Raw genomic sequence first — 22,817 nt, forward strand, 5'->3', positions numbered from 1 at the left:
CCAATCTCTCTTCATCGGACAGTCCCACCATCACCGGAATACGTCTGGTGAACCTTCGCTGCACTCCCGCTACGGCAATAATATCCGCAGGTAAGGGAAGCAAAACTGTTCACAGTACTCCATGTGCGGGCTAACCAAGATTCTTTATAATTGAAGCAAGGCTGCACTAGCCCTGTATTCAAATCCTCTTGTGAGAAAGGCGAACACTCCATTAGCCTTCCTAATTGCCTGCTGCACCTGGAGAGTACGGAGGCCACATGGGGGGATCAGTCATTAGAACAAAGAACAAAGAAAAGTACAGCACAGGAACAGGTCCTTCGGCCCTCCAAGCCTGTGCCGATCATGATGCCCCAACAAAAATCAAAACCTTCTGCCCTTACTCGGTCCGTATCCCTCTATTTCCTCCCAATTCATGTGCCTCTTTCTTTAGCCTTTATGCTGTCCTTGACTTCCCTTGTCAGCCATGGATGTCTTGTCCTCCCCTTAGCATGTTTCTTCCTGCTTGGGATGAATTTAGGTTGTGCCTCCTTAATAACCCCCAAAAACTCCTGCCATTGCTGTTCCACTGTCTTCCCTGCTAGGCTCCTTTTCCAATCAGCTCTGGCCAGCTCCTCCCTAATGTCTTTGTAGTTACCCGTATTTAATTGTAATACCGTTACATCTGATTCCAGCTTCTCCTTCTCAAACTGCAGGGTAAATTCTATCACATTGTGGTCACTGCTCCCTACACCAGCTCTTCAGTCACGTATTCAACTGTACTATCTCTCTGAGTTCCAAGCCTCACCAGCTAGTATTGGGTTCCAAGATAGCATGGAGAAGGCACGTGCGATCTGAGGGGGCCATGGGTGGGAGAGGTTGTATGAGGGGTAATGTTTCAGGGGCCTTTAATTGATTTTGAGAGGTCAGCTGCTATTTCCACGCTTCACCTGCACTTCAACCTTCCCCGCCAACTGCATTGTGAACCTGAACTCCGGTGAAATGCTAGAACGCATGGTTCAGAAGGTAATAACTGGACATTTGGAAAATCATGATGCAGTAAAACAGAGTCAACATGGTTTTGTGAATCGATTCAAGTTTTTGACTGTAGTATCAAACAAGGTGGATAAAGGGGAATCTATAGATGTGACATACACACCGTTCGCAACCGTGCTGGTTCGTCTGTGCAGCACAGCACCCAACACATCAACGGGGAGAGAAAATATCAGCCATGGATTGAAGGATAGATTGAATGGCGGAGCAGACTCGATGGGCCGAGTGGCCTAATTCTGCTCCAATGTCTTGTGGTCTTATGTTGTGAAAATGTGAACTTGTCCATTTTGGCAGAAAGAATCGAAAATAGCAAATTATTTAAATGAAGACTGTAGCACTCTGAGGAACAGAGATCTGGGTGTTCTGGTACATGGATCACAAAATGTTAGTCTTCAGGTACATCAAGTGAAGAGGAAGGCAAATGGAATGTTGGCGTTTATTGCAAGGGGATTAAAATATACAAGTAGGGAGGTGTTGCTGCAACTTTACAGGAACTTAGAGGGACCGCATCTGGAGTACTGTGTACAGTTTTGGAGTCCTTACTTTGGAAAGCATTAGCAGTTCAGAGATGATTGACTCAACTGATTCCTGGGTTGAAGAGATTATCTTATGAAGGAAGGTTAGAGACATGGAAAATAAAATAAAACCTAGGACTTGGCTCCTAGGGAAGTAAGAGACTGCTGTGTGCTCCGATTTGGAGCCGACCCGGACCTCGGCGCTCCAAACCCGGCCTAACTACCGACGCCAGCCCCCGGATCGCCTTGCCCAGTCCCCGGAGCTCCCGACCCGACCCCCGACGGCAAGACCCGGCCCAACGAGACCCCGAGAGACCCGCCCAGCGACCCAACCCCAAGAGGACCGCCCAGTGACCCGACGTACCTGGTGATGGAAGAAAGAAAAATCCACGTGGAGGCCCGACCGGGCCTACTTCAAGATCCGACCCCAGGAGCGCCCAGGGAGGGAACAGACCACGGGACCAGCCCAACCTGCCTCAGGATGCCCCTGCCCACGACCCAGGACCCCCGAAACGGCGGAGACCGCGCACGAGGACCCAAACGTGCTGCAAGGTATTCCCGCGCCCGCAGAATGCCAGGACCCATCCGGATCACAAACATGCCCCCCTAGCAACCCCTCTACCTCAACCAGTGCCCAGGACCCTGCCAGACGCGACCCCAGATACGTAAACAGCGCCCTGGTCCCCGCCAGCGCCCTGGACCCCGCCAGACGCAACCACCTACCTTCCACAAGAGCTGACATCGGCCATCGGATCCCGGGATCATCCAGCAGCAGCCGCCGACCGAGGAAGCGAGGGAAACGCGGCGGTCTGCAGGTTAGACTGAAGCAACGCGGTTTCAAGACCCCTCTCCCCAGCATATTCCTGGCAAACGTCCAAGCGATCGAAAACAAGCTGGATGAACTTAACGCCAGACTTACCTCTCAGAGGGAAGTAAGAGACTGCTGTGTGCTCGGTTTCACAGAGACATGGCTCACCCCCGCCTCACCGGACTGTGCCATACAACCTGAAGGCTTCTCAATTCACCGGGCGGACCGCACGGCATCATCAGGCAAAGCGAAGGGGGGAGGGGTTTGCCTCCTCATCAACTCCTCCTGGTGCTTGGATGTGGCGACTCTGGCGACCTACTGCTCCCAGACCTGGAATACCTGACCGTGAAGTGCCGCCCATATTATCTTCCACGTGAGTTCACCAGCCATTATCACAGCGGTCTACACCCCACCCCAGGCAATAGTGAGGAAGGCGCTGGACGAACTATACACAGTAATAAACAACTACGAAACAGAACACCCGGAGGCCTTGTTCATCGTGGCCGGAGACTTCAACAAGGCCAACCTCAAGAGTGTACTGCCAAAATTCCACCAGCACATCTCCTGTCCCACCAGGGGCGACAACACTCTTGACCACTGCTACTCAAAAATCAAGGGCGCCTACCGTTCCACCCCCCGACCGCACTTTGGGAAATCAGACCATAAGACGGTGCTCCTTCTCCCGGCATACAAGCAGAATCTCAAGCGGGAGAATCCAGCTCAGAAGGTTGTGCAGTGCTGGTCCGAGGAGACAGAAGAGCTCTTACGTGACTGCTTAGAGACAGTGGACTGGCCCATATTTAAGAACTCAGCGACCAACTTAAATGAGTATGCCACCACCGCCACAAACCTCATCAGCAAATGTGTGGACGACTGCGTGCCAAAGAAAGCAGTACGTGCGTTCCCCAACCGGAAACCATGGCTCAATCGCGAGATTGACTCCCTACTGAAGGACAGACCTGAGGCGTTCAAGGCAGACGACCCTGACCTATACAAGAAATCCAGGTACAAGCTCCGCAAAGCCATCCGGAATGCCAAGAGAGAATATCAAACCAAGCTAGAGTCACAGACAGACTCTCGGCGGTTGTGGCAAGGACTAAACAACATAACGGGCTACAAAGCGAAGCCGAACAGTATCTCTGGCAGCAGCGCACCCCTCCCCGATGAACTCAATGCATTCTGTGCTCAGTTCGAGCAGGTAACCAACAATCCGCTGGCGAGTGCCCCAGCTGCCCATAACTCACCCATACCCACCATCACTTCACCCATACCCACCATCACAGCGTCCGAAGTCAGATTGGCCTTCCTGAAAGTGAACCCTCGGAAGGCGACGGGCCCGGACGGGATCCCTGGTCGTGCACTCAGAGCCTGCGCGGACCAGCTGGCAGAGGTATTCACGGACATCTTTAACCTGTCCCTACTCCACTCCGAGGTCCCCACCTGCTTCAAGAAGACCACCATCATACTGGTACCAAAGAAGAACCAGGCAACGTGCCTCAATGACTACCGACCAGTGGCCCTGACTTCAGTCGTAATGAAGTGCTTCGAGAGGTTGATCATGAAGCGCATCACCTCCATACTCCCAGAACGCCTTGATCCACTGCAATTCGCATACCGTTGCAACCGGTCCACATCAGACACCATTTCCCTGGCCCTACACTCATCCCGAGAGCATCTCGAAAACAAGGACTCCTACATTAGACTCCTATTTATTGACTACAGCTCCGCCTTCAACACCATAATCCCAGCCAAGCTCATATCAAAGCTCCAAAACCTAGGACTTGGCTCCCCACTCTGCAACTGGATCCTCGATTTTCTGACCAACAGACCACAATCAGTAAGAATGAACAGCAACACCTCCTCCACAATAGTCCTCAACACCGGCGCCCCGCAAGGCTGCCTACTTAGCCCCCTACTCTACTCCCTGTACACACACGACTGCGTGGCAAAACTTGGTTCCAACTCCATCTACAAGTTTGCTGACGATACGACCATAGTGGGCCGGATCTCGAATAACGATGAGTCCGAATACAGGAGGGAGATAGAGAACCTAGTGGAGTGGTGTAGCGACAACAATCTCTCCCTCAATGCCAGCAAAACTAAAGAGCTGGTCATTGACTTCAGGAAGCAAAGTACTGTACACACCCCTGTCAGCATCAACAGAGCAGAGGTGGAGATGGTTAGCAGTTTCAAATTCCTAGGGGTGCACATCTCCAAAAATCTGTCCTGGTCCACCCACGTCGACGCTACCACCAAGAAAGCACAACAGCGCCTATACTTCCTCAGGAAACTAAGGAAATTCGGCATGTCCACATTGACTCTTACCAACTTTTACAGATGCACCATAGAAAGCATCCTATCAGGCTGCATCACAGCCTGGTATGGCAACTGCTCGGCCCAGGACCGCAAGAAACTTCAGAGAGTCGTGAACACCGCCCAGTCCATCACACAAACCTGCCTCCCGTCCATTGACTCCATCTACACCTCCCGCTCCTGGGGAAAGCGGGCAGTATAATCAAAGATCCCTCCCACCCGGCTTACTCACTCTTCCAACTTCTTCCATCGGGCAGGAGATACAGAAGTCTGAGAACACGCACGAACAGACTCAAAAACAGCTTCTTCCCCGCTGTCACCAGACTCCTAAATGACCCTCTTATGGACTGAGCTCATTAACACTACACCCTGTATGCTTCACCCGATGCCAGTGCTTATGTAGTTCATTGTATATGTTGTGTTGCCCTATTATATATTTTCTTTTATTCCCTTTTCTTCTCATGTACTTAATGATCTGTTGAGCTGCTCACAGAAAAATACTTTTCACTGTACCTCGGTACACGTGACAATAAACAAATCCAATCCAATCCAATCCACCCTCTGCAGCTAGATCCTCGACTTCCTGACCCATAGACCACAATCAGTAAGAATAAACAACAACACCTCCTCCACAATGGCCCTCAATACCGGCGCCCCGCAAGGTTGCGTACTTAGCCCCCTATTCTACTCCCTGTACACCCACGACTGTGGCAAAATTTGGCTCCAACTCCATCGACATGTTTGCTGATGACTCGACCGTAATGGGTCGGATCTCAAACAACGATGATTCAGAGTACAGGAGGGAGATAGAGAACCTAGTGGAGTGGTGTAATGACAACAATCTCTCCCTCTTTGCCAGCAAAACTAAAGAGCTGGTCATTGACTTTAGGAAGCGAAGTATCGTACACACCCCTGTCAGCATCAACGGGGCCGAGGTGGAGATGGCTGATAGCTTCAAATTCCTAGCTGTTTTCCAGGCGGTTGTTTGTGGAATTCTCTTCCCCAGAGAGCAGAGAAGACTGGGCCATTGAATATATTCAAAGCTGAGGTGAATAGATTTTTGATCATCAAGGAAGTTCGGGTTATGGGGGGGGAACCAAAGTTGAGACCACACTGAGATCAGCCATGATTTTCTCGAATGGCAGAGCAGGCTTGATAATAATAATCTTTATTGTCACAAGTAGGCTCACATTAACACTGCAATGAAGTTACTGTGAAAAGCGGGAGACCGTGCAGACTCCGCACAGCCAGTGACCCAAGCCGGGAATCGAACCCAGGTCCCTGAGGCTGTGAAGCAAAAGTGCTAACCACTGTGCCACCATGAAGACCCGAATGACCTACTGGTGCTCCTGACCCTTGTACCACGTGGGCTGCACGTGCAGTTCAGAAGCTGCAAGATTGCGCACGTTGCATTTCCCCGAATGTACACCAAGATCTGCTCCCTGAACTCCAAGGGTTAAATTATGTGGATAGATGAACAAACGAAAGTTAAATTCCCTGGAATTTAGAAGGTTAAGGGATGGTTTAATATTTTCAAGATGTTGCAGGGATCAGGAAGGACAGGTACAGTGGAACTATTTCCACTGATTGGGAAATGTAGGACTAGCGAGTGTTATGTGAAAATTCGAGCTGGACCTTTCAGCAGTGAAATTATGAGGCACTTCCCCACACCAAGTGTGGTACAAGTTCGTACCCCTCTTCTAAAAATTGTGACGAATGCTAAATGATTTGCAAGTTTTAAATGTGTGAATAATCGATTCTTGTGCACCAAAGATACGAAGGGATTTGAGAGAAAGATGGGTATGTGAGGTTAGCAGATCAGCCATGATCTCATTAGCTGAGCATTGGGAGAACAGGCTGAGGCCTGTTGTGACCTCCACGTGTTCCAATGGACTGGGTTTGATCCCCAGAACTAACATGGATTAGTCTGAATATAGTTCAGTCTAACAGACTGAGCGATGATGCTGCCATCACTGAGTTCAAGGTTCAGTGTTTTCATAGAATTTACAGTGCAGAAGGAGGCCATTCGGCCCATCGAGGCTGCACCGGCTCTTGGAAAGAGCACCCAATCCCCATAACCCAGTAACTCCACGAAGGGCAATTTATCATGGCCAATCCACCTAACCTGCACATCTTTGGACTGTAGGAGGAAACCCACGGACATGGGGAGAACGTGCAGACTCCGCACAGACAGTGCTCCCTTACTCCACTCCTGCCACATTCCACCCAATAACGTTGTGGCCCCCCCAAAGACATCCCCTTCCTCCTCATAGATTTAACTGTGGATTTCCAAGTTGGGGAGCAGAAGCCAGACCGGAAACATGTCCACCCCTGGAATGGGAATTGAGACGATATGTTCTCTGACACTCCAGTGTAACACACAGCACTTCCAGCGGTGTCAGCCTTTGGTTGGAAGGATATTCCAAGGTCCTGTCTCAGTTTTAGTGGGTGTCAAATATCTCAAGGCACTGTTTGCCAAAGAGGGAGGAGCTGTGCACTGATAGGCTGCTGCATTCCCCACATTACAACAGCAACTACGCTTGAGAAAGTCCTTCATTGGCTGTGAAGTATTTCGGGACTTCCTGAGGTCATGAAAAGTATTATACAAATGCAAGTCTTTATTAGCAATTCCTTAACCTGGTGCCCAATTAAACTTGCTCTCACAGCCTGGATGGTGGGGCTGCACAGCACACCAGGCTGCAGGTGTAGAATGTAATAAACCATATTGTGCTGACGTCAGTCCCTGTGCAACACAAACAAAGCCTGATGCTAATAAGAAGAGCAGAAATGTAACGACAAAGGCCTCCCGCTGTGTTGCTGTGTATTGGCAAGTTCCACAAACCCATTCAGTTCTCAGACTGGTTTATCTAGCGTGAGATGAGAGATTTCCATCTTCTAATCACGTCCATTAGGAACAATGGAGCTGCTGATGTCCCTTTTTTTCTCATTATTATCAGGTATTCTAATGAGCACACTGATTATTGGACTCTGCAATAGTGACTGGTTTAGGGAAATAAATGTTTCCACTGCCTGCTCGAACAAAACATTACAACCATTTAGATTCTTGCACCAAATTCAGCTGTCCTCAGAGACACGGCACAGCTATTTTCTTTATTCTCTTCCCTAAAGACACTCCTTTGGACAGGATTTGGAGCAGCAGCCCGAATCATTCCTTCCTTGGCATAGTGTCAAATTTTGTTTGACAATGGTACTGTGAAATGACTTTGACGTTCTGCCACATTGACCATCCTAGTTGTTGCTGGGTGAGCTGGCTGGCTTCACCCGTTGCCACAAGAATGGCCAGGTAACTTTCTGACACCTCGCAGTGGCTTCAGTGAAGCAATATCCAGATCATAAATACAAACAGAAAATGCTGGAGGCACCCAGGAGGTTAGGCAGCATCATGGAGGGACAAACAGAATTAACCTTTCACATTGGTGACTTTTCATCAGACCAATTGGGAGCAGATTGTCCTCAGCCAAATATAGTTTTTTAAAATTTGTTCATGGGTGTCGCAGGCTGGAGTCCCGTGTAGGCCAGACCGGGAAAGGACGGCAGATTTCCTTTCCTAAAGGGCATTAGAGAACCAGATGGGTTTTTACGACAATCATAATAATAATACTAATAATAATCGCTTATTGCCACAAGTAGGCTTCAATGAAGTTACTGTGAAAAGCCCAATCGACAATGGTTTCATGGTCAGCTTTACTTTTTAATTCCATGTATTTTATTGATTTTAATCTCACCGCCTGCCGTGGTGGGATTCGAACCCAGATCCCCAGATCATTATTCTGGGTTTCTGGATTGCTAATCCAGTGACAATCCCACTCTGCCACCTCCTCCCCGACAGTATCACATCCTGAAGCTTGTATCAATTCTTAAACACTAGCCAGTCACAACCATAAGCTTCTGCAGTAAATCGAGGCCAATATATTCCCAATATGCACAAAATATTTAGTCAATATAGCATTGAAATTTACAGGACAGAGGAGGCCTGTCCTGTTTGCTTACTCTTTGAAAGAGCAATCATGCTTAACCCTGTTTCTGAGTTTTGTCTGTAACCCTGTAAATTCCTGATCGTCAAGTTCCTGTCCAATTTCCTTCAAATTATTGATGGCATCAGCTTGCAGATCCCAACAGCTCTTCAAGAGACTGATTCTTGGGGGCAGGTGGAGGAGGGACGTTATCTTATCAGGAAAGTTGGACAGGCTGGGTCTATATCATTGCAGTTTAGAAGAGTGAGAGGTGATCTTATTGAAGCATAAAGATTCGGAGGGGATTTGACAGGGTGGATAGTTAGAGGATTTTTCCGTGTATGGGACAGACTAGAACGAGATGACGCAATTCAAAAATTCATTTAAGATGGAGATGAGAAGAGTTTATTTCTCTCTGAGGGTCGTGAATCTTTGAAACATTCATCCTCGAAGACTGGTGGAAGTAATGCCAATGAATATTCTTAAGGCAGAAGCAGCTGGATTGTTGACTAACAAAGGAGTCAAAGGTTATTGAGGATTGGTGAATGTGAGGCTATAATCAGATCAGTCATGATCTTACTGACTGGCGGAGCAGGCTCGAGGGGCCGAATGGCTTCCTCCTGCTCCTAATTCATGTTCTAATGAAAGGATTTCTCCTCAGCTTCCATCCAGATACTTTTGCATTGATTTTAAATCTATAACTTGGATAACCCAGTGGGCTGCTCCATCATTAAATATATTTAAGGAATGGAATTTTAAAATAGGGAAGTGCTGCTAAAACGTTACGCGGCACTAGTTAGACCACACCTGGAATACTGGGAACAGTTTGGTCCCCTTATTGAAAGAGATCTATCCTGGCAATGGAGGCAGTCCAGGGAAGGTTGACGAGGTTGGTCCCAGTATGAGGAATTTTCTTAGGAGAGTTGAGTAGGTTCGGTCTGTACTCATCGGAGTTTAGCAGAATGAGAGGTGACCTTATTAACACACATTAGATTCTCAGCGGGCTTGACAGGGTCGATGCTGAGAGGATGTTTCCTCTTGTGGAGAGTCTAGGACCAGAGGGCACAGTCTCAGAGTAATGGGTCACCCACTAGAGACAGAGAGGAGGAGGAATTTATTCTCTCAGGAGAGTAGTCAATCTGCGGAATTGTTTCCTGTCGAGGCTGGGTCGTTAAATATATTAAGTTTGAGAGAGACAGACTTTTAATCAGTCAGGGAATCGAGGGTTATGGGGATAAGGCAGGAAAGTGGAGTTGACGATTATCTTATCAGATCAGTCATGATCTCGTTGAATGGTGGAGCAGAACACGATGGGCCGAATGGCCGACTTCTGTTCCTACATCTTATGGTCTAAGGCTGAAATAGGTTATTGGTCTCTCAGTGAATTAAGGTGTACGGGGAGTGGGCAAGAATATGGGGTTGAAGCCCAAGGTTGGCCAATGGAGATGGATTCATGAAAGGGAAATCATGTTTGATAAACGTGCCTTTTGAGCTGTAAACAGGAGAGTAGTTCAGGGGGGTACCAGAGGCTGTGGTGTTGAGCTGTAAACAGGAGAGTAGTTCAGGGGGGTACCAGAGGAATTGGTGTTGAGCTGTCCGCAGGAGAGTAGTTCAGGGGGGTACCAGAGGCTGTGGTGTTGAGCTGTCAACAGGAGAGTAGTTCAGGGGGGTACCAGAGGATGTGGTGTTGAGCTGTAAACAGGAGAGTAGTTCAGGGGGGCACCAGAGGCTGTGGTGTTGAGCTGTCAGCAGGAGAGTAGTTCAGGGGGGTACCAGAGGATGTGGTGTTGAGCTGTAAACAGGAGAGTAGTTCAGGGGGGTACCAGAGGATGTGGTGTTGAGCTGTAAACAGGAGAGTAGTTCAGGGGGGTACCAGAGGCTGTGGTGTTGAGCTGTAAACAGGAGAGTAGTTCAGGGGGGTACCAGAGGATGTGGTGTTGAGCTGTCAGCAGGAGAGTAGTTCAGGGGGGTACCAGAGGATGTGGTGTTGAGCTGTAAACAGGAGAGTAGTTCAGGGGGGTACCAGAGGCTGTGGTGTTGAGCTGTCAGCAGGAGAGTAGTTCAGGGGGGTACCAGAGGATGTGGTGTTGAGCTGTAAACAGGAGAGTAGTTCAGGGGGGTACCAGAGGCTGTGGTGTTGAGCTGTAAACAGGAGAGTAGTTCAGGGGGGTACCAGAGGATGTGGTGTTGAGCTGTAAACAGGAGAGTAGTTCAGGGGGGTACCAGAGGCTGTGGTGTTGAGCTGTAAACAGGAGAGTAGTTCAGGGGGGTACCAGAGGATGTGGTGTTGAGCTGTCAGCAGGAGAGTAGTTCAGGGGGGTACCAGAGGCTGTGGTGTTGAGCTGTAAACAGGAGAGTAGTTCAGGGGGGTACCAGAGGATGTGGTGTTGAGCTGTAAACAGGAGAGTAGTTCAGGGGGGTACCAGAGGCTGTGGTACATTTGAATTTTCAGAAAGCTTTCATTAAGATCCCAGACAAGAGGTTATTAAACAAAATTAAAGCATATCCAAGTCGGGATCATACGGATTGGGAACAGATAGAAAACAAAGCAGGAATAAATGGATCATTCTCAGGGTGGCAGGCTGTGGCTAGTGGGGACTGCAAGGATCAATGCTTGGGCCCCAGCTATTAAGAATATTCATCAGTGATTTGGATGATGGAACCAAATGTAATATTTTCAAGTTTGCTGATGAAAGAAAACGAGCTGGGAATGTGAGTTCTGAGGGGGGATGCAAAGATTCTCTAAGGGGATTTAGACAGGCTCAGTGAGTGGGCAAGAAGATGGCAGAAAGAATATCATGTGATAAAATGTGAGGGTATCCATTTTATTGCAATTTGAGTACAGATGGCGGCACGGTAGCACAGTGGTTAGCACTGTTGCTTCACAGCTCAAGGGTCCCGGGTTCGATTCCCGGCTTGGGTCACTGTCTGTGCGGAGTCTGCACGTTCTCCCATTGTCTGCGTGGGTTTCCTCCGGGTGCTCCGGTTTCCTCCCACAAGTCCCGAAAGACGTGCTGTTAGGTAATTTGTACATTCTGAATTCTCCCTCTGTGTACCCGAACAGGCGCCGGAATGTGGCGACTAGGGGATTTTCACATAACTTCATTGCAGTGTTAATGTAAGCCTACTTGTGACAATAAAGATTATTATTATGGTAAGTAAGAATGTCTTGTTGCAATTGTAGAGTGTTGGTGAGACGGTAGCTGGAGTATTAGGGACAGTTTTGCTCTATGTATTTGCCACAGAGGGAGTTGAACAAGGTTCCCCAGACTGATTCCCGGGATGGCAGGATTGTCCCATAAGGAGAGGTCAAGGAAACTGGACCTGTATTCACTAAGAGTTTAGAAGAATGAGAGGTGATCCCTCTTCTAGAACCTGACAAGGTGGATGCAGGGAGGGAGCAGTCAGACTCAATCACTCAGCATGTTTGAGACCAGGATCAATAGATTTCTAGATAATAAGGACATCAGGTGATATGAAGATAGTGCGAGAAAATGTCATTGCGGTAGATAATCAGCCATGATCGTATTGAATGGTGGAGCAGGCTCGAGGGGCCGAAGGGCCTATTCTTGTTCCTATGATCAGGTAGCGCAGGCTCGAGGGGCAATGTGGAGTACCACCCATCCCACTTTGTGTTCTTGTCACCCAGTGGCAAAGGGAATTGTTTTCTACTCGAGAAAAATCAGATGTCTTCATTTGGGTGAGATTTTAAACATAGAAAATAGGAGCAGGGAGGAGGCTATTCGGCCCTTTGAGCCTGCTCCCCCATTCATTACGATCATGGCTGATCATCTAACTCAGTAGCCAAATCCTGCTTTCCCCCCATATTCTTTCTTCCCCTGTGTCCAAAGTGATATCGCTAACCTTTTTGAAAACATACAATGGTTTGGCTTCAACTACCTCCCGTGGTGATGAATTCCACAGGCTCACCGCTCTCTGGGTGAAGAAATCTCTCCTCATCTCTGTCCTAAATGGTCACCCCCGTATCCTCAGACTGTGACCCCTGGTTCTGGACACCCCCACCATCGGGAACATCCTTCCTGCATCTACCCTGTCCAGTCCTGTTAGAATTTTAAAAGGTTTCTGTGAGATCCCTCCTCATTCTCCCGAACTCCAGCGAACACAATCCTTTTTTAAAAATATTTTTATTTTCAATAAGTATAAAACAGTAACCCAAGAAAACCAAACACAAAGATACAACAATACCTCACCCCCGCCAACAACTGACGAGCAAATACAATCCTAACCTCGTCAATCTCTCCTCATATGTCAGTCCCGCCATCCCAGGAAGCAGCCGGGTAAACCTTCGCTGCTCTCCCTCGAGAGCAAGAACATCCTTCCTCAGAGAAGGAGACCAAAACTGCCCACAATGCTCCAGGTGTGGCCTCACCCAGGCCCTGTACAATTGCAGCAACATATCCCTGCTTCTATACTCGAAACCTCTCGCAATGAAGGCCAACATACCATTAGCCTTCTTTACCGCCTGCTGTACCTGCAGCTTACCTTCAGCGACTGGTGCACGAGGACACCAGGTTCCCCTCTCCTAATTTATGGCCTTTCAGATAGTCTGCCTTCCTATTTTTGCTCCCAAAGTGGGTAACCTCACATTTATCCAAATTATATTGCATCTGCCATTCATTTACCCACTCGCCCAACCTGCCCAAATCACACTGAAGGATCTCTGCATCCTCCTCACAGTTTTGTGTCATCTGCAAATTTGGAGATGTTACATTTCATTCCATCATCCAAATCATTAATATATATTGTGAATGGGCAGCACGGTAGTATTGTGGATAGCACAATTGCTTCACAGCTCCAGGGTCCCAGGTTCGATTCCGGCTTGGGTCACTGTCTGTGTGGAGTTTGCACATCCTCCCCGTGTGTGCGTGGGTTTCCTCCGGGTGCTCTGGTTTCCTCCCACAGTCCAAAGATGTGCAGGTTAGGTGGATTGGGCCATGCTAAATTGCCCCTTAGTGTCCAAAATTGCCCTTAGTGTTGGGTGAGGTTACTGGGTTATGGGATAGGGTGGAGGTGTGCGGTTCGGTAGGGTGCTCTTTCCAAGAGCCGGTGCAGACTCGATGGGCCGAATGGCCTCCATCTGCACTGTAAATTCTATGAATAGCTGGGGTCCCAGCACCGATCCCTGCGGTACCCCACTAGTCACTGCCTACCATTTGGAAAAAGACCCATTAATTCCTACTCTTTGTTTCCTGTCTGCCGACCAGTTTTCTATCCAGCTCAGTACACAACTCCTAATCCCATGCAGTTTAATTTTACACACTAATCTCTTATGTGGGACTTTGTCAAAAGCCTTCTGAAAGTCCAAATAAACCACATCCATTGGCTCCCCCTCATCAACTCTACTAGCTACATCCTCGATGAATTCCAGTAGATTTGTCAAGCATGATTTCCCCTTTATAAATCCATGCTGACTCTGCTCGATACTGACACTGTTTTATAAGTGCTCTGCTATCAAATCCTTGATAATAAATCTAGAATTTTCCCCACTGCTGACGTCAGGCTGACTGGTCTGTTTTCTCTCTACCTCTCTTTTTAAATAGTGGAGTTACATTCGCCACCCTCCACTCTGCAGGAACTGTTCCACAGCCTATAGATCCTGAAAGATGTCCACCAATGTATCCACTATTTCTAGAGCCACTGCCTTAAGTACCCTGAGATGTAGATTATTAGGCCCTGGGGATTTATCAGCCTTCAACCCCATTAATTTCCCCCATCACCATTTCGCTACTAATATTGATCTCGTTCAGTTTCTCCCTCTCACTAAACTCTGCGTTCCCCAACATTTCTGGTATCTTATTTGTGTCCCTCATTTGGAAGACAGAACCAAAGTCGGTGTTTAGTTGCTCAGCCATTTCTTTGTCCCGATTATACATTCCCCTGTTTCTGACTGTAAGGGACCTACATTTGTCTTCACCAATCTTTTTCTCTTCACGTACCGATAAAAACTTTACAGTCAGTTTCTATGTTCCCTGCAAGCTTTTTAAAAAAATTCAGAGTATCCAATTCTTTTTTTCCAATTAAGAGGCAATTTAACGTGGCCAATTCACCTACCCTGCACATCATTGGATTGTGAGGGTTTGTGAGGGTGAGACCCCCGCAGACGGTGGAGGATGTGCAAACTCCACACGGACAGTGACCCGGGGCCGGGATCGAACGGGATCCTTGGCGCTGTGAGGCAATGCGCCACTATGTTGCCCTTGTTCCCTGCAAGCTTACTCTCGTACTGTTCCAATCCCCTGGATACCCTTTGCACCAAGGCTATAGGATGAGTGCAGGGTTTCCAGCTGGATCAATGCCAAACAGCTGACTGATCAGAGTGCTGACAGTCCCTGGGAGAAACCAGTAATTGTACACCAGGCTGTGACTGGAAGCCAGAGGGTAAAGTTATGCAGCTCAGCAGCTGAAGTATCATTGCTTACCTGCACCTCAGGAGGTCAAGAAGACAAGATCTGGGAGCAGAGAGCCAGAGCTCAGCTGTGCAATACCATAATGGCTGATCTTGAGCTGCAACTCCACTTGCCTGCTCACTCCACACATCCCTTCATTCCTGACACCAAAAACCTCTGTCTATCCCGACTCTAAATATATTCAATGTTGGATCATCCATAACCCTCCGAGAATTCCAAAGGTTTGCAATGCTGCGAGTGAACGAATTTCTCCTAATCTCAATCTTAAATAATGCTCGATGGCCGGCCGCACACAGTGGGCCGAATGGTCTCTTTCTCTGCTGTAAAACTCGATGACTCTTGGTTCCTTCTCGTGTTTTAGATTCCCCGACCAGTGGAAAGAATCTCAGTGTCGAGCCAATCAAGCTCCAAGATCCCAAACAAACAGGAGGGAGATCTATCCATTAGTCACAATCTCCACTTTAAAGTGACCACCGTCAGGGGATTTGACAATGTATTCCCAATATGTACATTATCTACACACTGAATAAACAAAAGGGAATGGCTCTCCCAATCATGAGCAGCTCTGTCTCCTTTCATCTTTAACATTCTTTACTTCCTGCCTAGACCCTCCCTGGATTGCTGGGATTCTTCCAATCCCAGCAGACTGCACTCTGCCCGGATCCACAGGATCCCCACTGCCCTGGAAAGCCCATCTCCAGATCTCTGGGAATGCCCCGGGTCCTGGGATTTTTGCAGCACTGAGCTCGGGGTGGATGAAGTTATCAGTTTGAGTTGCCGAGCTCTGTGCTGCGATAATTTTTGTAGCTGTTTGTCTTGTGCACAGACAATTGGCCGGCAGCTTACACAGCTCAGGGAATGAGGCATTATGCTAATGAACATTGTATTTGCATAACCCTAATTAGGTAATTACTAATCCGTTTGCTTTGAGATTAAGTATGTGTGGAGATGTATATTGTTATCATTCGCTATTCACTGGCTGCCGTCACTAATCAGACTCAAGGACTCAGTTCCTTCTATTGGTGAACAATTGTTTTTTGGGACGGATCGGCAGGGGTGGGTGTGGGTGAGGACAGAGTGAGTGATGCAGTGAGAAAGTGTATCTTTAATTCAGCGATCTCCATAGCTGAAATTGACCCATTAATTCTGCACTAGACCCTAGCCTAAATTTTACACTCGTAGCTTTTGCTAAGTCAGCAGGGCCGGACGCAGATATAAAACTCGCTCCCGGCTAAGATTGCATTGTTAGAGTACCCAATTCATTTTTTCCAATTAAGGGGCAATTTAGCGTGGCCAATCCACCTACCCTGCACATCTGTGTGTTGTGGGGACGAAACCCACGCAGACACTGGGAGAATGTGCAAACTCCACACGGACAGTGACCCAGAGCCGGGATCGAACCTGGGACCTCAGTGCCGCAGTCCCAGTGCTAACCACTGCGCCGCCGTGCTGCCCTATAAGTGGCATTGTTAACATGATATTACACTGTGTGGCTAGTTCAGGCCTGCTGGCTGTGAAATGTGACCGCTGGTGGGAATGATCAGGCGCTGGGTCTCACAGGGACCCGGTGGAGGGGATTTAGAAACTGCAGGGGCACTCCCAGAAGGCTGCCAGGAGTTGTGGGGGAGGCTGAGGGAGCTGTTTGAAAGTTATCCAGTAACTGCCCTGGTGTTCAGCCATGGCCTCAGCACCTGGTGGTCTTATTGAAAGTGCGCCTGGAGAATTGGCAGTGGACAGTAGGGCCAAGGTGGATGAATTAAACAGGTATTTTGCATTGGTATTCACTATAGAAGCCACAAGTAGCATCCCAGATATAGCTGTGAATCAGAAAATGGAAGAGAGGGAGGATCTCAGGAAAGTGGCATTGAGCAAATTATTGGGTCTGCGGAAAGAGAAATCTGCTGGGCTGGATGGGCTTCACCATCAGGCCTTGAAAGAAGCGGCGAAGGAGATAGTTGATGCATTGGTTTTAATTTTCCAAATTCCCTAGATTTGGGAAAGGTTCCATTAGATAGAGAATCACAGAATTGTTACAGAGCAGAAGGAGGCCATTCGACCCATAGTGTCTGCACCGTCTCTCCAAACGAGCATCATGACTTAGCGCTATCCTTCTGCCATTTCCCCATCTCCCTGAACATTGTTTCTATTCACATAATCATCTAAGGCCCTCTCGAACATCTCGATTGAACCTGACTCCATCACACTTCCAGGCTGTGCATTCCAGACTCAAATCACTGAAGTGAAAAAGTTTTTTCTCAATCACATTTCCTTTTGTAAATCATTTTAAATCGCTGCTCTCTTGTTCTTGATTTTATATATGAGCAGGAACAGATTCTCCCTGACTACTCTGTTAAACCTCCTCACCGTTTTGAACATCACGATCCTCTCTACAGCTGGGATGTAACTCCTTTATTCAAACAGAGAGGGAGACAGAGAGCAGGAAACTGGGCCAGTTAGCCTAACATCTGTCACAGGGAAAATGTTGGAAGCCATGACTAAAGATGTTATGGGCGGCACAGTGGTTAGCACTGCTGCCTCACAGCACCAGGAACCTGGGTTCAATTCTCGCCTGGGGTGACTGTTTGTGTGGAGTTTGCACGTTCTCCCCGTGTGTGCGTGAGATTCCTCCGGGTGCTCCGGTTTCCTCCCACAATCCAAAGATGTGTAGGTTAGGTGGATTGGCCATGATAAAGTATCCAAAAGGTGAGGTAGGGTTACTGGATTTCGGAGATAGGGCGGAGGTGTGGGCTTAAGTAGCGTGCTCTTACCAAGGGCCAGTGCAGCCTTGATGGGCCGAATGGCCTCTTTCGGCACTGTGGAGTTCTATGATTCTATGATGACAGTGGAAATTCAAGGCAATCACCGTGGTTTAGTGCAAGTGGAGTCATGTTTAACCAATTTATTGGAGTTTCGTGAATGAGTCACATGTGCGATGGATAAAGGGGAACTGATGGATGTACTGTACTTCGATTTTCAGAAGGCGGTTTCCTCCCACAAGTCCCGAAAGATGTGCTGTTCGGTAATTTAGACATTCTGAATTTTCCCTCTGTGTACCCGAGCAGGTGCCGGAATGTGGCGACTAGGGGCTTTTCACAGTAACTTCATTACAGTGTTAACGTAAGCCTACTTGTGACAGTAATAAAGATTATTATTATAAGATGTCACATAAAAGCTTATTGCCTAAAATAAAAGCTCAGTGTGTAGGGGGTAACATATTGGTGTGGATTGATGATTGACTGTCGAACAGGAAACATAGTTGGCAAAAATGGTTCTTTTTCTGGTTGGCAGGGTGTGACGAGTGGTGTGACGAGTGGTGTGACGAGTGGTGTGACGAGTGGTGTGCCGCGGGGGTCTGTGCCGGGGAGGGGTGGGGTGGGGGTCAATATTTTACAGTTTATATAAATGCCTTGGATAACAGGAGTGAAGGTATGGTTGCTAGATTTCTGACAACACTGAAATAGGTAGGAGAGTAAATTGTGAAGAGGACGAAAGGAGGTTGCAAAGGGACATTGATTGGTTAGGCGAATGGACAAAAATCTGGGAAATAGAGGAAAATGTGGGCAATTGTGAAATTGTTCATTTTGATGGGAAGAATAGGAAATAAGCTTATTATCTAAACGCTGAGAGACTGCAAAGCACTGAGGTGCAGAGGGATCTTCTAGATGGATCTTAGAACCATAGAATTCCTATAGTACAGAAGGAGGCCATTCGGCCCATCAAGTCGGAATTGACCCTCTGCAAGAGCACCTGACCTGAAATGAAATGAAAATCGCTTATTGTCACAAGTAGGCTTCAAATGAAGTTACTGTGAAAAGCCCCTAGTCGCCACCATCCGGCGCCTGTTCGGGGAGGCTGATACGGGAATTGAACCGTGCTGCTGGCCTGCCTTGGTCTGCTTTCAAAGCCAGCGATTTAGCCCTGTGCTAAACCAGCCCCTATGGGTGCAGTGCTAAACCTATGCCCACTCCCTCGCCCTATCCCCATAACCCTGGATTTTGACACTAAGGTAATTTAGCATGACCGTTCCACCTAACCTGCACATCTTTGGACTGTGGGAGGAAACGGGAGCAGGCACAGGGAGAAAGTACAATCTCCACAGAGACAGTCGCCAAGGCTGGAATCTATCCCGGGTCCCTGGCGCCTTGAGGCAGCAGTGCATGAATCTCAAAAGGCTGATGTACAGGTACTGCAAGGAATGAGGAGAGGTGGCGGCGTAGTGGTATTGTCGCTGGTCTAGTAATGCAGAGACCCAGGGTAATGCTCCGGGGACCCGGGTTCCAATCCCGCATGGCTGATGGTGAATTTGAATCCAATAAAAATCAGGAAATTAAAGCCTATGAAACCACGAAATCATTATCGATGGCCATAAAAATCCCCTGGGCTGTGTTGTTATTGGGTTGGGGGAGTGGGTGTGTTGTTGGGGGGGGAGTGGGTGTGTTGTTGGGGGGGGTGGGGGTGTTGTTGGGGGTGTGGGGGTGCTGTTGGGGAGGGGTGTTGTTGGGGGGGAGTGGGTGTGTTGTTGGGGGGGGAGTGGGTGTGTTGTTGGGGGGGGTGGGGGTGTTGTTGGGGGTGTGGGGGTGCTGTTGGGGAGGGGTGTTGTTGGGGGGGAGTGGGTGTGTTTGGGGGGGAATGGGTGTGTTGTGGGGAGGGGAGATGGTGTGTTGTTGGGGGGGGAGAGTGGGTGTGTTGGGTTGCAGGGGGAGGGGTGTGTTGTGGGGGGGTGGGTGGGCTGTTGGGGGGGAGTGGGTGTTTTGTTATTGGGGGGGGAGTGGGTGTGTTGTTGGGGGAGGGGAGTGGGTGTGTTGTTGGGGAGTGGGTGTGTTGTTGGGGGAGGGGAATGGGTGTGTTGTGGGGGTGGGTGGGTGTGTTGTGGGAGGTGGGTGGGTGTGTTGTGGGGGGGAGTGGGTGGGCTGTTGGGGGGGAGTGGGTGTTTTGTTATTGGGGGGGAGTGGGTGTATTGTGGGGGGGAGTGGGTGTTTTGTTATTGGGGGGGAGTGGGTGTGTTGTTGGGGGAGGGGAGTGGGTGTGTTGTTGGGGAGTGGGTGTTTTGTTATTGGGGGGGGAGTGGGTGTGTTGTTGGGGGAGGGGAGTGGGTGTGTTGTTGGGGAGTGGGTGTGTTGTTGGGGGAGGGGAGTGGGTGTGTTGGGGGGAGTGGGTGTGTTGGGGGGGAGTGGGTGTGTTGTTGGGGGTGGGTGGGTGTGTTGGGGGGGAGTGGGTGTGTTGTTGGGGGTAACCGAGTCCTTGACCTCTGCTGTTGTGTTGAAGCTGAATCTGACTCCCCCACTCTCATTCTTTCTTACAGATGGTGAAGAATCTTATGAGTTTGTCATCGTGTCACTCACTGGGCAGACTTGGCATTTTGAGGCCTCGAACTCCGATGAGAGGGAATCATGGGTGCTCGCGATTGAGAGTCAGATCTTTGCCAGTTTACAGTCATGTGAAAGCAGTAAAAATAAGGTAAGGCCACACACAAGAGTGTGCAAGCTCACTGTCAAACCAGGTGTGACCAGAGTGTGAGACATTATGGGCTGGATTCTCTACACCACCCGCTCACGATCGCCACGGGCGGGACACCCACCATATAAAGCTCCAGTGACCTCTGGCGGGATGTCCGGTTGCCGTCCGGAGAATCGTGTCCTATTTCCATCCCTGGGAGTTGGAAACTCAGCTGTGTGAGTGGATGTGAGTGCATGCACAGCCATGTCCGCTCGCGGCTTCCTCTCTGAAGGCTGGACACCTCACACTGCACTTGACAAATTCCAGCTCTGCCTACTCCCAGTTCCTAAAGCATTGGAGTGAGGGACAGGGAGGCCTCGAGTGTGCTTAGCTGCCGGATAAATGACCCCTATCTCACCCTCTTTATATTCTATTCATTCTGAATATTTTCCTTACAACTCGTACAATTACAATTTCTTGGCATTGGATTGTGCATGTCACTGAGTACACACCACATCCACTGCACGTATGGAGATTACCCGGTTAGTGTTGCTGTTTACTCACTCTCCCACTCAAATCCCATGACCTGGTTACTTAAGTTTTAAACATAATATCTAGTTATCTACTCCCAGAAATCATAACCACATTTGCCACTTCTTTTGAACATAAGCATGGTTTGAAAAGAATTGATGATCTAACTTTTACGACATCTTAATGGCACCCTCTGTAGCCACGGTGTCTGCCTTTCTTTGAAACCAGGATTTACTGCAGCAGATACATTGTTATGGCACCCTGGGCAAGTGCGCGGGCAATTCTAACCCCGTTCATCCCAGAGTCATAACTCAAGCGAATTAACCAATAATTTGTACAAAACTACCTGAAATGAAATGAAAATTGAAATGAAAATCGCCTATTGTCACAAGTAGGCTTCAAATGAAATTATTGTGAAAAGCCCCTAGTTGCCACATTCTGGCGCCTGTTCGGGGAGGCTGGTACAGGAAGTCTTTAACCTTTGGCTGCCAAATAATTACAGTCACCAGGTTTGTAAGTTGGAACACAATTACTGTTTGTTTATAACAAGAATAATGATGAAATATGCAGTATCAACAGCGAGACAATAACAAGCCAATCTGCTACCCCTTTAACTGTCCCGCCCTCTACCCACACGTACAAGACAGGCAAACATAAAGGTTGGGAAAGGGATAGAAATAATAAGGATAAAGGTCAAAAGATAAGAACCTATTCTTCAAATGGTGGTTCTTTAGCAGGTTTTCCTCATGGCATGCTGGTGGATCAAGGTCTTTGGGTTTGCAGCCGGTAACAGTCTTCTCTGTAGTTAAGAAATTTATTACTCTCAGCTGTTCCTGGCCAGGTCCCTTTGCTTCACATCAAACTCTGCTTTCAGTTTGTGATTTATTTCCAGGCCTTTGCCTTTTCTGGTCGGTTCACGTCAGCCTTTCCTGAAGGAAGAGTTGCTTGTTCTTCCCTGCTTGGACAGCCTGTAATGGTTCTCCTGTACATAGATTTTCCTGGACATAGATTCATCCAGGCTCCCTGGCAGTTCAGAAACACAGCCCTTCCGGAGAAAATGGACTTGGGAGAGGACAGCCGCCCTTCCTCAGGGCTGCCAGGAGTCAAACTGAAACCCAAACTCAAGCCTTGAAGCTCTGAAACATTCCAGTGGGGTCAGATCCAATCGCCACCAGTTACCGGGCACAGCACAGTCCTTTGGCCAATTCCATCAGCCACCAGCCAAATTAATTCAGCCAGTGAAAAACAGCACAGTCTTCTAGATCCTTCTGTTTGAATTAAAAATACTGGCTGCCTTCAAGACACATATCCATAAATCATCCATGGATCAAAAAGTAATGGCAAAAATAGAAAAAAAGGAGAAATAGGGGAATATACAGGAAATGAGCAGGAGGAACCCTTACAGCATGTACACCCTAACCCAGGCTTTTAAAACCATTACTGCACAAGATACAGCAATTCCAATATATAAAAGAAATTCCGACATTCATCACAGGACCATCTACAAAATGCACTGCAGGAACACACCCAAGGCTCCTTGGGCAGCATCTTCCAAACCCTCGACCACTATCATCCAGATGGGCGGCACGGTGACACAGTGGTTAGCACTGTGGCCTCAAAGCGCCAGGGTCCCAGGTTCGATTCAAGCCTCAGGTGACTGTGTGGAGTCTGCACCTTCTCCCCGTGTCTGCGTGGGTTTCCTCCGGGTGCTCCGGTTTCCTCCCACAGTCCAAAGATGTGCAGGTTAGGTGGATTGGCCATGATAAATTGCCCCTTGATGTCC

At 48.5% G+C, this 22,817-nt stretch overlaps 1 protein-coding gene across 2 annotated transcripts in view; it reads left to right on the forward strand.

Moving 5' to 3' along the window:
* Positions 1-22,817, forward strand: part of agap3 (ArfGAP with GTPase domain, ankyrin repeat and PH domain 3) — a 1,400,505-nt gene that overhangs the window by 1,191,978 nt on the left and 185,710 nt on the right. For both annotated transcript variants that reach the window (XM_072468572.1, XM_072468571.1), the window contains exon 12: positions 20,370-20,524. In XM_072468572.1, the coding sequence (XP_072324673.1) occupies positions 20,370-20,524 (155 nt within the window). The remainder of the gene's footprint in view (positions 1-20,369; positions 20,525-22,817) is intronic.

This window comes from Scyliorhinus torazame, chromosome 11, assembly GCF_047496885.1.
Source record: "Scyliorhinus torazame isolate Kashiwa2021f chromosome 11, sScyTor2.1, whole genome shotgun sequence".
Taxonomy (NCBI): Eukaryota; Metazoa; Chordata; class Chondrichthyes; order Carcharhiniformes; family Scyliorhinidae; genus Scyliorhinus; species Scyliorhinus torazame.